Source organism: Natator depressus, chromosome 11 (genome assembly GCF_965152275.1).
Source record: "Natator depressus isolate rNatDep1 chromosome 11, rNatDep2.hap1, whole genome shotgun sequence".
NCBI lineage: Eukaryota > Metazoa > Chordata > Testudines > Cheloniidae > Natator > Natator depressus.
Genome location: NC_134244.1, coordinates 51,563,099 through 51,577,147, shown reverse-complemented (window position 1 = coordinate 51,577,147; position 14,049 = coordinate 51,563,099). Strand labels below are relative to the sequence as shown.

At 42.7% G+C, this 14,049-nt stretch overlaps 1 protein-coding gene across 1 annotated transcript in view; it reads right to left on the bottom strand.

Moving 5' to 3' along the window:
* The window catches only part of PMS1 (PMS1 homolog 1, mismatch repair system component), an 89,087-nt gene that overhangs the window by 63,878 nt on the left and 11,160 nt on the right, over positions 1 to 14,049 (bottom strand). The window contains exons 3-4 of the mRNA XM_074967773.1: positions 12,937 to 13,119; positions 7,070 to 7,172 (exon numbers count right to left, since the gene is read on the bottom strand). Coding sequence (XP_074823874.1) covers positions 7,070 to 7,172; positions 12,937 to 13,119 — 286 coding nt within the window. The remainder of the gene's footprint in view (positions 1 to 7,069; positions 7,173 to 12,936; positions 13,120 to 14,049) is intronic.

The following is a 14,049-nucleotide window of genomic DNA, read 5'->3' as shown; positions in this document are numbered from 1 at the left end:
TATAAACAATTTTGCAGTAACAAGTCAAACGCCTTACCGAAATCTAAGTATATTACATCAAACATTATTAGCTCATCAAAACCCAATACTGTTACTTTGGCAGGATCTATTTTTCCATAAACCCTGGTTGATTGGCATTAATTAAATTACCCTATTTTAATTCTTTATTACTCAAGTCTCTTATCAGCTGCTTCATTATCTTGCCTGGGATCAGTGTCAGACTGACAGGTCTGTAATTACCTGGGTTGTCCCATTTACTCTTTTTAAGTACTGGCACAACACATTGCGGAACTTCCAGAGCAGGCGTGGCTCCACTAATTAAGTGCCTGGACCCTGGAGAAGACGCACATGTAAGGTGAGGTGGTGGCCTTGGGGGGAATAGGGGGTAGGTGGAAGGGGGCAGTGGTGTGAGAAGAGGGGGTGAGGGGAATTTGGGATGTGCAGGGCTGTGGTGGCCAGAGAAAGAGGTAACTTTCCCCAGCTCCAGGTCTGTGGCTGCTGGGGAGAGTCGGCCCTCCTTCCCAGTCTCAGCTCTGTGGCTGCTGCGGCGGGGGAGAGAGGGAGAGACACCCCCCCTTCGGCCCCAGCTTGGGAGAGAGGGAGAAATTCCCCCTCCTTCCCAGCCCCAGCTCGTGGGCTACTGCAGCAGGGGAGGGCACATCCATCACATCACAAAGGTAAGACTACTGATATTAAAATATGAGTTGTGTGCTTTTATTTGTATTCCAAAAAACCCATTAATTATTAAGGGATTTTTTATACAGCGCTTTTACTCAAAGTGCTTTACAACAGTTAGCTAATGGTACAAGCAACATTTGGAAAGATCATTAAGTGGTCCACCGAGACCCTCAGCAATTTTCAAGTGGTCCACGAAAAAAGAAGTTTGAGAACCACTGAACTACATGATTAACAACATCATTCAACCCTCTTCTCCTCTACTTTCTCTCTCCAACTCTACTCAAGTGCAAATTCCACTCTCCCATATTACGGGTGAGATGGGTGGCTGGAAAATGGATCCCAGCAGATCCCACACTGCATGATTGGTTGTGCTCAACAGTCCCCATTATTTACACACCAGGTACATCAGGCAATATTAGGACCGTTCCTGTAATTGATGCGATGGTGGTTTTGCTTGAGTCCAGACAGATTAGGTCAATAAGATAGGTAGAATCCACAAGTACTGCATAAAAGTCCCTGAAGAGCTACATGTGGCTTGAAAGCCATAAACTGAGTATCTTAAGGCTAGAGAATTTTTTTTCATTCCCTCCCTTCTTCAACCATATCTTATTATGATAATTTATATTACAGTGACACCTGGAAGCTCCCACCATATAAAAGATGCCACAAACACCCTGCAATCTCATTTAGAGAAGGTGCAACAAGTGCGTGTAACAAACAAAAAACAGAGGGCATGAGGAAGGAGAAAAGGAGAATAGTAACAAGAATGTGTGTTTACAGAGGGCAAATAAATAAGATAAATGTCAGCATTCTATAATGGCCCCATACCTAATCATTACAGGTTGGTAATTTCCTCTAAAGGCATCACAGTAGAAGTAGGTCTTGAGGAGACAAGAGTAGTTAGAGAACATTCTTCCCCAGTCACCTTAAGGCATGAAACAAAGACTGAAAATACTGTTGGAGAAGCAGACAGAAAGAGTGGTGGAGGCTGGTACTGTTGATGGAGGGCAGGAGGCAAAATGATAAGATACAAGTTGTGGTGGGCTTCCAAGGCAAGAATCACAAGCTCGTATTTTGACCCAGTAGAGAAAGGGATGTCAATGGAGGAACTTCAAATTGTGGGAGAAGACTAAGAATGACAGGCAGCAAAATAATCTTAACAGAAGTGTTCTGAATGGACTTGAGGGGAGAGAGGGAGGAAGGTCAGGGCAGAAGAGCCTACAATAGTCAAGTCAGGAGACAATACACTGGACAGACATGGGAGTTCATTTTAAAAACTAAAGATGTGAAATGTGGGAGTCAAAGCTAGGGAGTCAAAATTCACATGGGAACTAAGAACAGCACTTCTATGTGCCCAAAAATTGAAAAGTGGACACAAAATATACATTTACTGCTAGAAAAGTTACCTGTTTGCTTTGCTCCTCCCAAGTTCTCTATCATCCCCCTGGTTTTTTAAAAAAATGTTCTCACTGACAATGCAAAACATGTTTGTGATCTAAAAGGCCCAAATCCAGCACCATTAGAGTCAATGGAAGTTTTGCCATTGACTTAATTGGGAACAGGATCAGACTAATGCAGGAAAACAGAAAGTGATGTGGAACGTTTTTATTTGAAGAGAGGTGCAAAAGAAGTCTCGACTAGCACATTTTTATTAGGTTTCAGTAGTAAGCCCTATCCTGTCCGATTTCTCTGGGATGCCAGTTTAGTCATCCAGTTTAGCCTTGAGCCGCTTGCATTTGCTTTTCTTACAAAGGCCCCTAGAGTTTTCTGCACTGACATTCCAACATTAATAAAATTAAAATGCAATAACTTCTGTAGTGTCTTTGCAATGTGGGATTTGGAACTCATACCATATAAATGCAGACATCCTGTTGTGCTATATCAAGTGTACCTGTAAAGCAACAATCCTTTATGATATCAACCAATCTCGTGCCTCCTTAATACAACACAATTGTTTTCTCATTACAAGGGTAGCAGAATTCTAGGACTTTCCAGGAACTCCAGCTTGACCACCCAACCTTTCTTTTGATAATTAGCTTTACTGAAAAGTTGGTGTACAGTATGTGAGAGATAAAACATGAAGTACAGATACTAAGAACATAAGCAGCAGAGAAAGATACCCTTTAGCACTAAAGAACTTTGTAAATATTTAAAATGTTTTGCTTAAAACTGCATTACACAGTGCAATAAAATTATCCTTGTCTATCAATAAGACGATAGGTTATTGAACTTTATTACAAGACAACAAAGGGAAGAAGTTGTACACAGTCTGTGTCTCTGTGTAATTCATTGATAGAAACGTGCAGAGTTGACTTGTTTGAAGCAAGGGGAAATAAACTCTCCATTTACCTTTTGTTATCGGAGTTGATCCTCCAATCCAAAAGCAGATAGGAGTAGTAAACAGCGAACATCTTTCTGCTGGAGCAAAATATAGTTTACACTGGAACTGATGTGAAAGATAATCTACATATTCTGTACAAGGACAAAGGTCTACTGTGAAAAAGAAGGGAGAAGGAGGTGGCAAGTGCAAGGGTGCTGTCAATGCATCAGATAATTCACGTTTGTGTGTGTTTTACTCCTCAAGAAGAAAGAAAATTATGGCTCTTGTACTACTGAATGCACCTTTTCTGTATTCAGACAATTTATAACTCATTCACTGGTCTCAATCTCAGTCACGTATGAGCACCTGTGTATGGCTAAGAGGAGATCAGAAGTTCTCCAGTGCCCTGAGAACTTCCAAAACTTTGGAATTTAGAAAATAACTGATTATGCTACCTGTGAGTACGTTATCTAGCTTTTCAAATCATAAACAATTTAGCACAGCATACACAGGAAAGACATGGGCTAGACGTTCAGCTGAACTGAACTGCTTAACAACGCAGAGAGTTTCTGTGATAACTTCTTGGCTCGGTAAGAGACCTCTTTTCTCTTCCAGGTGCAACTGGATTTTTTTCCTGCTAGAGATGGGGGAAAATCCCTTGTTCACTTCTCATTAGAGTCTGGAGAGATTAGTTTGTTTGTTCCTTGTGTGGGGCTGTGAGAGACTTTTCTGTTCTCATTACTGGAGGCCTCAGAGATTTGTCTGCTTGTTTATACGCTGAGGCTGTAGGACACTCATTGATTTGATTCTTGCAGGACTTCTGTGAGATTTACTAGTTTGTCTGCTCTCCTTTTGAGAATTACACATGTTCTGAGGTTGTGAGAGACTTTTCTCTCCCTATATAATAATACTTTCCACATATATAGCACTTTTCATTCTTAGATCTCAAGGCTCTTTACAAAAGGTGGATATTATTACATATTTTACAGGTGGGGAAAGCTTAAGGTACAAAATGTCCATGCTTTTGAGAATTTATCTCAAGTCACTTAGAGCCTGATTTCCAGAGGTTCGGAGAAGCAGCTGCTCCACACTGACTTCAGTTGTACTTGTGGATGCTCAACTATTCTGACAAGCAGGCCCACGTTGTTTCAAACAGGGTGACCACATGTCCTGATTTTATAGGGACAGTCCAGATTTTTGGGTCTTTTTCTTATATAGGTTCCTATTACCCCCCATCCCGTCCTGATTTTTCACATTTGCTGTCTGGTCACCCTAGTTTCAAGATAGACACCCAGAGTTCTAGACACCTAAAATTACAGAACTTTTAAAAAATTGTTGACCTAAGCGACTGAAGTCACTCTGTTCTTCTGACTCACAATCCTGTGTTTGTTCCACAGCTTTCCACTGCTGGAATAGTGGGACAGACTCTGGCTTGCTGCTACACCACCCAGACCATTAAAAGCTTTTTAAAAAAGAACAGTTTAGCCATGGCAGAGAAGAGACTTGTAGGAATTCTGCTTTGTGCCCAGTAGTATCATCTGCCAGAAACCCTTCACAGGATTACCTTTAACAAAATTTCCCAAATACAGTGTTGATGGCTATTCATGTTGTAAAAGAGAGATCTGAAGTTCAAAGCTTTCGTCCCATATGTTTAAAAAATAGTTACAAGGCTAGGAAATAAAAGGAAATCTTTGGTTCATGCATGCACAACACATTGTGAACTAACAACACAGCATGTCTTCACAAGACTGAACATTTCCCAACACACGAAGAAAAAGCACTTGGAAGACCAGGAATATGCAACAGCACCACTTGCTGACAACTGCCATAACAACAGGAATATAAGAAGGAACCTGGAAAATTAAAGATGGTAACTGGTGTTTGAGATCTCACTGAGTCACTTCTTAAAACCAAGGACCAGACTCAAATCTCTGTGACTGTTTTACACCAGCATAACAGAGATCAGAATCTGACCTTACATCTGAGTCATTATCACACATAGATACAGTTGCTCGCATCTCAGCCAGGTACTCTGGCCCCAGCAGGAATAACAATGAAGAATTAAAAGAAAGCTGTGTGTAGACGCAGTGGTGGTTGGAGAGACAACTGTGCGAGAAATCAGAGTTTGCTCTCTGCCTGGGTCTCTGATTAGAATCAGTTCTTGAGGCAGAATTGCTCTCTCTGAGCCTGTCATTTGGTGTTGGGCTAAGGTTCCTGAAATAAGGATTTCCCTGCATAGCATTTGACCACTTCTGCTCCCAGGGGTGTATGTGCATAAATAAAACAAGTTACACTTATCATATAGTCAGACTCAATGTCACAGATTTTCCCCCCCGCACCACCACTAGGATGCCAACTTGCAAGGCCCTGGACATCTGATATTGCTTGGTAGACTGGCAGCGCTGGTGTCAGAACAGGGCATTGGTGTTGGAGGAAGGGACAATACTACTCTTCTATGACTTATACTTCTTAATGATGATCCTTAGTCTGAAATTCTCACTGCAAAACAGCATATTTTTAAATGGAGATTTATGAATTACTGACTCAGTTCTTGTGGACATCTCAGAAATTAGTGCCAAATGTTACCTCTTATTGAATGCCATCTGTTCCCCTCTGCTATATGGCAGAAAAGAGAGAAAACATGTTACTGGTGTGGAAATGAGACCACAAAGCTGTGCAGAGAGGGAAAGCAGCTATGCAGCATGCTCTCCCCCCCTCCTCCATTGCATGGCTGGCAACCACTCTATGCTGAAAACATCCCATTTGAACACTCCAAGAAAATCAGAGGCACAGAGTCATATCAGCCACTCTGCACAGTATGGTAACAGGGAAAAACGTGTAATGTTCATAACAAATTTATAGGCAAATTAATATTGAGTATGTCAACATTATCTCTCACTGTGCAACACAACACTGAAGAGACCACCTCCCAGTGCTTAATTTGTAACGAATGAGGTGACGGGGCTCAAGCAATTTTTCTACTTTCATAACTGACATAGCAAGTCTGAAGTGCCAGGGCTATGAACTGCCAAACCCAGAGGTGCCTGGGCTCAGCCCTGGCAAGCCCCAGCACGAATTAAGCATTGCCACCTCCATATCATGGCTGTGTTGAAAGCCACTGGCAACACAGAATATGAGCCTACCAATTTACCAGTGACTGGGGTGCTGGGACATCTACAGAAGGATTTTACTGGTCTGTGTGGATAATTAAGGCCTTGCACTCTCTGTTCACTGTGGTATCTAAGTGCTCCTATCCTTAACAGATTTAATAATTTTATTAAGATGATGTTAAAATAAAAAAAATGTAGAAATTTCTGTGTAGAAGTTTCTGGTTATCAGGGAATAAGGTACAGATTATCAAGGGGTGCAAAATTCGGTTTAGGATCGGATGGCATAAGGAATACATAATCTGCAATATCCCCGATCGGGGGTAAAAGGTTAATGGGTCAAAGTACAGACACTGAAATATGAGGGTATGTTGTTCATATAATGGCTATGTTCAGGTGTCGAGTATAATGAGTGGATACGATGAGGAGGATGGATTTACCCTCATTTGGTGAGATTTAATGTTCAGTGAGTTTATGGTTCCAGTTCATATGGTCCAATGGAAAAAGTCTCTCGGTCCCTTTCTCATAGTTGATGCACGATGTCGTTCCGGCTCACACCTCCTGGTATTGTCGGTGGCCAGTGATGTGTTCGATGTAGATGTCCCTGGACCATCGGATGGTGTCTGAGACTGTGAGGCACCGCATGAGCCGTGCATAGTTTCTACAACCCTCCCAGCCTCACTGATTTGCTTTTCAGCTCACAGAACCCTATAGATCGTCTCAAGTCCCCAGGGTTTCCCTTCTATTGGTTTTTGCACAGAAAGTGGCGATATGGCTCCTAGAGATTATCATATAGGAGTGAGGCACCTGTAAGTATTTTACTTCGGTTTCTCTTCAGCACAACTGCTCAATTTGGATGTGCATGGGTGGGTATCAGAGTAGGATATATAGGCGAAAAACCTCCAAATCTCACCAATTGTTCTTATAAGGAGAAACACAAAACATCACAATAAGCATACCTTACCTTGCCCAAGATGAGAAGGCTTCTGAGAAGTTACATGCCCACTGCTATCCAAGATGTACTGGGTGCTAAAATCATCAGCAGCTGTCTTTGTTGTGATCAAAACCTGGAAATAAAGAACCTCAAGTCAATCAAGGATTTCAAAAGTTCAAAATGGTCTGAAGACATTAGGTATGTTCTGAGATGATTCTCAGCATCAAGTTACTTTAACAAAAAAGAACAAAAATAATTTTATAAAAGTCTGTTTTTTCTTCCATGAACATCATCCTAATGACAAAAATACTTCACAATACACTGATTTTCTAAACCATGATTAAAAACTGCAGATTTCTACTTCTTTTTCCTAGGTGCCAGTATACGACATGAAGAATAGCTTTTTTAACAATGGCTATAATAATATACTTTTCTAAACTGACTTTTTGAGCTTAAATTTATTTAAACAAGATTTTAAAAAATTCTGTTCTTCGTGAGAGAAAACATAAGGTGTATCACAAGTGTTCTTTTAGAACAACTGTTTCTTCATAAGTAATTCCAAAATGCAATCATCACCATTATCATTATTTTCTGCCCTGATAATTTCTTTCAGTAGTAAAGTGAATGGTTTGGGTGATACCCAAAGCCCCTCTTCCAAAATCAAGAGTACGTCAACAGTCCAATAACATATGAAATAATTGCTTTCAGATATTAATAAACTGAATTATAATGCAACTTCAAGTTTTTAAAATGATCTGCATGGACGGTATCAAGGTTATCAGAAGTAACCTAGAGACCTTTATTAAAAAAAAATTACATTAACTTCATATAGGAATAATTCTGAATGCAGATACACCTCTTGAGTGAAAAACAGCTACTTGTTTAACAGCATACAGCAATAATACATATCAGTTTAGGTCAGGAAGTGAAGAACCTTAGAAATATATGGCGGCAAGAGAATTAAGGAAGTCATTTAGTCCATTCCCCCCCATACTGAGGCAGAATTAAATATACCTAGACTGTCCCTGACAGATGTTTGTCTAATCTGTTCTTTAAAAGCTCCAAGGACAGCGATTCCACAACTTCCTTAGGTATAACTGAACTCCATGAAGATGTAGTGACTAGGGTGTCCATGTGAAAAACAGACCTTCCCAGCCATTAGTGGTCATGGTCAGCCCTGGCCCTTGTTTCCCAGTCGTCTCAGCAGGGAGACTATGGGTAGCCCCAGGATTCTGGGCTGGGCTTGAACCTATGTTGTCCAGGTTTCCCTCTCCAGCCAGGCCAGGATCCCTGAAACTTTCCAAGACCTTTCAAGGGTGGCTGGTTCACACCCAAAGTTTGGCCACTCTGATGCTAATCCCCCCTGCTAGGCCTCCCCTCTGACCCTCAAGCTGCTTCACCCTAGGTGCCCTTGATGCAGCCTCAGAAACCATATAATTCTTCATCAGCTGAACCGTCTCAGTGAGTGTCTTGTGTCAGTGCTTCAGTATGCCATCTCTTCCTGCAACCGGGAGTATCTGCACAAACTACCAGCGTACATTCAGTGATCTGAATGCTGGTCCACGTTTCGAGCTTCAGCCACCTCCAGCATAGCTCCCTCAATTTCTGGGCAATCACACAGGGTCAGGCTCTTGGGAGATACTTTTCCTCCAAGAACGACAGGTCGTCTGCTCTCCTCCACGACTCTGTGAACCACCATTGCCACCCATTTGAAGGTCATAGAATCATAGAATATCAGGGTTGGAAGGGACCTCAGGAGGTCATCTAGTCCAACCCCCTGCTCAAAGCAGGACCGATCCCCAATTAAATCATCCCAGCCAGGGCTTTGTCAAGCCTGACCTTAAAAACTTCTAAGGAAGGAGATTCCACCACCTCCCTAGGTAACGCATTCCAGTGTTTCACCACCCTCCTAGTGAAAAAGTTTTTCCTAATATCCAACCTAAATCTCCCCCACTGCAACTTGAGACCATTACTCCTTGTCCTGTCATCTGCTACCATTGAGAACAGTCTAGATCCATCCTCTTTGGAACCCCCTTTCAGGTAGTTGAAAGCAGCTATCAAATCCCCCCTCATTCTTCTCTTCCGCAGACTAAACAATCCCAGTTCCCTCAGCCTCTCCTCATAAGTCATGTGTTCCAGTCCCCTACTAATTTTTGTTGCCCTCCACTGGACTCTCTCCAATTTTTCCACATCCTTCTTGTAGTGTGGGGCCCAAAACTGGACACAGTACTCCAGATGAGGCCTCACCAATGTCGAATAGAGGGGAATGATCACATCCCTCAATCTGCTGGCAATGCCCCTACTTATACATCCCAAAATGCCATTGGCCTTCTTGGCAACAACGGCACACTGTTGACTCATATCCAGCTTCTTGTCCACTGTAACCTCTAGGTCCTTTTCTGCAGAACTGCTGCCTAGCCATTCGGTCCCTAGTCTGTAGCCGTGCATTGGATTGTTCCATCCTAAGTGCAGGACTCTGCACTTGTCCTTGTTGAACCTCATCAGATTTCTTTTGGCCCAATCCTCCAATGTGTCTAGGTCCCTCTGTATCCTATCTACCACTCCTCCCAGTTTAGTATCATCCGCAAATTTGCTAAGAGTGCAATCCACACCATCCTCCAGATCATTTATGAAGATATTGAACAAAACCGGCCCCAGGACCGACCCTTGGAGCACTCCGCTTGATACTGGCTGCCAACTAGACACGGAGCCATTGATCACTACGCGTTGAGCCCGACAATCTAGCCAACTTTCTACCCACCTTATAGTGCATTCATCCAGCCCATACTTCTTTAACTTGCTGAAAAGAATACTGTGGGAGACAGTGTCAGAAGCTTTGCTAAAGTCAAGAAACAACACGTCCACTGCTTTCCTTTCATCCACAGAACCAGTTATCTCGTCATAGAAGGCAATTAGATTAGTCAGGCATGACTTGCCCTTGGTGAATCCACCAAGGTCACAAGGAAGCCCTCTGGATCATCCTCTGGGCCCATCTTAGTGAGTTGCACCAGCACGGCTGTTGTTCCCATGAGCCCCAGATAGGAATTCCCTTCCCCACCCCGACTCCAAGCAGTTGCATTGGGGTCACAACTTGTTGAACCAACTGTTGCTCCTGCTCCTAACCACCTTGCTCATGGGCCAGCTGCTGCTGTTGGGCTGTCATCTGTTGCAGGAACTGTTGCTGTTGGTTCTGAGCCATCTGTTTCAACACTCACTCAAGGCACATGTTGTCCCCAGTAAGTAAAACTCCTGCTTCCCACCTTGGTATACTTGATGATCCAGGTCACTCAAATCTCCCCCTTCTGCAAGGTTAGATCACGCCCACATTCCCCACCATATGTGACCATGCTCTTCAGCGTCTAAGACAAACTACTGGGCAGACTTCAGTAGGGTGCAAAGGTCCTTACTGAAGTAGTTCCCCACACCATCCTAGGCAGGGGTTCCCCACAACAGTCTCCTTAAGCCCTGCAGGCCTGTCCAAAACAGTACAGACAATCCAAAAGTCCTTCTTGTAGTAAAACAAAGAAATAATCCCCAAAATAAACTCCATATTCCTGTGCCAGGCCTACCTTCCTCTGGAGGGCTCTGGCAGTCTGCAGTCTCTACAGAGGTTCTGAGGAAGTCCTTTCCTTAGGGAGGAAAGGACGGGAGGTCTGTTCTCCTCCCTCATCAGCCCACTACTGAGCTATTCTCTTCCAGTTTAACTGCCCATTCATTTCCTTACAGGGAGCGTAAGAGTAGTGGGCCAGGGCTGGGCAAGCCCAGAGCAGCTCATTAACCCTTTCTGGCTTAGTGAGGGGCTGGTGTACCCCACCACACTTACATACGACACTCCTGGTCATACATCCCAGAAGGACATCTGCCTTTTTCACAACTGTTGGCTCATGTTCAATTTGTCATTCATTATACACTCCCCCCAAATCCTTTTCTGCAGTACTACTGCCAAGCACATATTCCTCTTTTCGTAGTTGTGCATTTGCTTTTTCCGACTAAGTGTAGTGCTTTGCACATAAATTTCATCTTGTTGTTTTCAAGACCAATTCTCCAATGTATAGAGGTAATTTTGAATTCTAATCCTGTCCTCCAAAGATCTTGCAACCCCGCTCAGTGTCATCCACAAATTTTATAAACATACTCTCCATCATCCAACTCATTAGTGAAAATTCTGAATAGAATCATACAAAGGACAGATGTCTGTGGGACCCCTCTTGATATGTCCTCCCAGCTTAATAGTGAATCATCGATAACCACTCTTTGAGTAGTCTTTCAACCAGTTATCCACCCACTTTATAGTCATTTAATCTCGACTATATTTCCCTTATTTGTTTATGAGAATGTCATGTGGGACTATGTCCAAAGCCTTACCAAAGTCTAGATATATCACATCTCCTCTTTCCCCCCATCCATTAGGTTGGTTACCCTGTCAAAAGGAGGAAATTAGATTGACATGATCTGTTCTGGAAAAATCCATGCTGGCTATGATTTATCACCTTCTAGGTTTAATAATTTGTTCCAGTATCTTTCTGAGTATCGAAGTTAGGCTGACTGGCCTATATTCCTGGATGCTCCTTTTTCCCCTTAGGTTTGCCTTTCTTCAGTTCTCTGGGACCTCACAAGTCCTCCAAGAGTTCTCAAAGATAATTGCTAATGGTTAACTACAGGCAGCAAATTAGGTAGGCAGACTGCAATTATAAACACCACTAGTATTTAAGTAATGTAATTTCTGATGCTGAGACCAGTACTTAAGACATTAGTGTCAACTCTGCTCTCTTTTGAAATGTACAATGGGGCTTTTTAATGTCCACAGAAGATGACATCTTGGTTTCACATCTCATCTGAAAGACATCACCTACAACAGCATAGTGCCCCGCATCACCAGGCTAGATCATTGGTTCAGTGTCTTCTCAGAAGGAGACCATAATCCAGCCAAACAGCAGCACTTTCTGAAGCACCTGGGCTTTCTTTAGGAATTTTCCATACAAATTCTGGACCTAACTCTGCCTAGTTTCTAGTATGATCAAGACCAAAGCTTCATGGATGCATACACTCTCACACTCAAACCTCACTCTTGTAGTCCATTGTTTCAGTGAAAAGTAACTGTCATGGGAGGTCATGATTGTCCTGTGGCTAGTTTGGGCCTATCCCAGAGACTTTTGAAGGTAGAGATGGAAAACTTGAACTTGACGCAGTATTCAGGTGGGAAGAAAGTGCACAGAAAAGCAATGGGACGATGTGCTCTCAACGCTTTGTACTGCTTAGTAGACTGATTGTTGTATTTTGAAAACAGAGCTTTTTTGCGGTAAGCAGCTTCATTCCTAGATAGTAGTGCACTGCAGTGCTCAGTTGTAATGGTCATAAATACATGGATCACTGTGACCAGCTGAGAGTGTAGGCTCCTGGCTATTCAAAGGCGAAACAAGGTGTTTTTGCAGCCATAGATATTTGAATAGCCAGGAACAATGAGGAGTCCAACCAGATCTCACAACTGCAGATCACATCGATAATTTAAAGGCAATTGATGTAAGAACAGCAAGATTGAATGATGAATGAGAGAATTCCGGAGTGCCTCCGTACACTGGAGTCAAAGGAAAGGATCAGGGCACAGTGCAAATAGTTGCCTCCCCAATTGAGGCAAGAAAGTGAAACACAACCAACTACCAAACTGATCTGATAAGGAGCCAATAACTGATCCCAACGTGAATTCAAAATGAGCAAGCTTTGCAGCTTTGTGGCTTTCACTGTAGCGGAAGAACCAGCAGAGAGATATCAAACTCTCCAAATTCTACATTTAAAAATAAAAGCCAGCATTCTACTGTGAGGTTGTGGGCACAACCTAAAGTCCTCACATTTATATTTTGTAATTGTTTAAGAGAGCAAGAAAGTCTGACACATCTCACCTCAGATATGCAGCAAATTGATCCCAAGGCTTCACCACGAAAGCCATAGGTTGTCAAGCTTTCAAGATCCTCTGGACAGCTTATTTTTGAGGTATAATGCTTAACTGCCATAACTGGAACATCAGCAGCTTTGATGCCATCACCATTATCTCGCACCTCTATTTTATCAAACCCATAATTCTCCTAAAAAGAGTAATAATATCATCAATCACAAAAATTCATCTCAAATGAAAAATTAGATACTATATAGAATGGTTACTCCACATGTACTGAAGTAGTTAAGGGTCCAGTCCTTTAGTCCTTAAAATAGGCAAAATTCTGACATTTCCATGTGGAGAGACTGCAGCACATATGTGCACATAACTTATCTATACAAACTTGTACAGAGCAAAAACGAAACAGTTAAGTAATTTTATGCTGTTCCAAAACAAGTAATATATTAAACTATGTAGTTCTACTATTACAGTATGGGCTAACACACTAAAAGTATTTCAAAATCTAGCTCATGACTTTATAAAATATAAACTGAGAAAAAGATCAGTAACTGAAATGTTAAAGACGGTTCATTCTTGTTCCATCTGTGACGATGTGACACAGCAGGGAGGGGGGAGTGTTGACCTGGGAATGTGCCCTGGGGACGGGAGACCTGAGAGCCTGTCACCTGAGCCAGGAGGGGGAGGGGGAGGTGACACCTCTGCCCGGGAATGTGAACAGAGGCTGCAGCAGGGAACCTGCTGGGTGGGTTTAGTTTCAGGTGGGGGCTGGGTGGAGGAACACAGGGAACCTCAGGGCTGGGGTCTAAGCTCCCTGCTCCCCCAGAAGGACTTCACTGAGGGATCCTGGGTGTACCCACAAGCTCTGTTTTGGACTGTGTTCCTGTTGTCCAATAAACCTTCTGTTTTACTGGCTGGCTGAGAGTCTCAGTGAATCCCAGGAAGAGGGGTGCAGGGCCTGGACTCCCCCACACTCCGTGACACCATCTTCCCTCCCTTTTACAAAGGGAAATGCATGTTTTGTTAATGTATTCCACTTTATCTAATCATCACAGGCTAGATTCTGCACACATTAAAGGAACTGGGACCTATGTTACCAAATCTATAAGAAGGACCTATA